General features: G+C 52.9%; 1 protein-coding gene across 1 annotated transcript; it reads right to left on the reverse strand.

The window, feature by feature from the left end:
• Positions 1 to 634: 634 nt before the first annotated feature.
• Positions 635 to 1,666, reverse strand: MOS (MOS proto-oncogene, serine/threonine kinase; the record flags this gene model as incomplete). The annotated part of the gene is made up of 1 exon (XM_080938475.1): positions 635 to 1,666. One exon carries the CDS (start codon positions 1,664 to 1,666, stop codon positions 635 to 637), a length of 1,032 nt encoding a protein of 343 aa, XP_080794601.1.
• Between the last annotated feature and the right edge of the window lie 525 nt (positions 1,667 to 2,191).

A 2,191-nucleotide genomic window follows, 5' to 3' on the forward strand; every position in this document is an offset into this window, starting at 1 on the left:
GAGTTCAAACCCTATTTAACATATCAAAGTGGACGGTGCTAGGCTGTCCCTGCACCGCTCAGCCCAACAGCCCACCCCCTGCCCTAAACTTCTCCAGCCCAGGGCTGGGCTTCCCTTCCCCCAGCTGCCCTTTCCCAAATAATTAATTTTAGTTATCCCTCCTCTTTTGGGCCTCCTGGCTGCTGCACCCCGTTCTCTTTTCTTCCTTCTCCCTTCCCCTCCTACCTTTTGTCACGCGGCTCAGGGTCGTACCCATTCTGGACGTTCTCAGCCAGATGTGCCTGCCTTTGACTATGTCCTATGTCTCCCTTTTATCCACAATAGACTTTCTCCTTCATACCTGGGAGCAGTGGTGCCCCCCCTTTTTTTTCTCTTTTCATTCAGGAACAACCCTTACTACGGAAATGATACAGTAGGCCAGGAGCCCAGAAAGGAGACACCCAACCATAAAGGGCTCAGGTTGTTTACCAACAGTGATGCCCACGAGATCTTAGGAAAGGCACTTCAGGCTGAAGTTGGTAGTAACTTTATTTCCTAAAACTATGCCGCAGGGGTAGGTTTTCTTCCACACCATCCTTACTTCTTTAAAAACAAACAGAAACTAAAAGCTTATCTCCACACAGGCTCGGTGGAGTCAGCCTAGTGACCCTCGGAAAGCCTTCAGGTCCCTCTGGAGCAGTTCCGCACCCGGCCTCTGCAGGGCGCGGGCCTCCCAGCAGCTCTGGACGATGTTCCGCAGCGTCTTCCCAGCCAAGGAGGCGGTGAATACCGCCCCTGCCAGTGACGGGCGCAGATTGTAGGCTACCACTGCGTACTGCACGTACTGAGGCTCGCCGGAGTAAGGCACCTCCCTGGTGGTCATCTGCCACAGGGTGATGCCAAAAGAGTAGATGTCGGCTTTGGGCGTGGCGATCTCTCCTTTCAGGAGCTCCGGAGCTTGGTGCGAGTACGTGCCCCCTATGTGGCGAGGGGACGCCTGCCGGCACCGCACGACAGGCAGCTTCTGGGAGCAGCCGAAGTCACTGATCTTACAAATGTCCTTCTCACTGATCAGAATGTTCGCTGGCTTCAAGTCCAAGTGCAAGATGCTTTGTGAGTGGAGAAAAAGCAGGCCGTTAACAATATCTAGGGAGTACTTGAGGCACTTCCCCAAACCCAGTTGCTCTCTGCAGCTCAGAGGCTCCGGGGAGCGGGTGGCACCGTAGATGACTTGGTGTAGAGTCACGTTGCCCCCAAACTCCATGATTATGGTACCTAGGCTGTTGGAGCCTTCGGGCGTGCGCGTGCTGGCAGCCACAACCCGGACTATGTTGTCGTGGCGCAGCCTTGCAATGTTCAGTTCAGCCCAGAAACTCCGCTGGGATACACGTAGGTCCTTGGTGCACTTGTTCACTTGCTTGATAGCCACGGGAACACCGTGGTAAGTGGCTTTGTATACCGAGCCAAACCCTCCAGAACCCAGCCTATGCAGCAGGCGTACCTGTTCCCAGTCAATGGAGCACCAGGCCAGCCGGCGTGGCAGCCGCGGGGCCCGAGGAGGAGTGGCCCCCAGGAGGAACTTCCCTGCCTTCCTCGGGGCCACCAAGGGGCTGCTGCAGGACCGCGAGTCCACGGACGGCGACAGCTCTCGAGGGAGGTAGCGACACAGGGTTAGAGGTGAAGGCATTATACCCTCAGACGGGACAGTCACATGAGATACTAGGGAGAAAGGACGAGGAACAGCCAGGGACGTTTGGAAGCATGAATGAGGATTCCTGCCTCCATCCCAACTTCTTTCCCTTTATCATCCTTGTATTCTCAAAACCAGTCACATCTGTGCTATCAGGTCTTGCTACTCAACAAGGTGTTTTTTTTTTTTTTTGTTTTTTTTTGTTTTTTTTTGTTTTTTGTTTTTTAACATAGATCAGGTGGGGTTGGGGGATGCAGATGAAGCCTGGCAGTCTCAGATGGAACAATTGCTCTCTCACAGCTAAAGCGAATCCTTAGCCAAACAAGCCGTGGAACAGTACTGGCCTGCCCCAAAGCTCACCTCTCCTTTCAACCGATTCTTTAACCATAATACAATGTCAAACATTTTCAAGTCCCTTCTGATGATCATTAATCGGTCTCTAGACCGAAGAAGAAGAAAAGTACAGTGAACTTGGCGCACACTTTTCAGGCTGTAATGATTGTTAATGCTAGTCCCAGGCTG

Source organism: Micromys minutus (genome assembly GCF_963924665.1).
Source record: "Micromys minutus genome assembly, chromosome: 26".
Taxonomy (NCBI): Eukaryota; Metazoa; Chordata; class Mammalia; order Rodentia; family Muridae; genus Micromys; species Micromys minutus.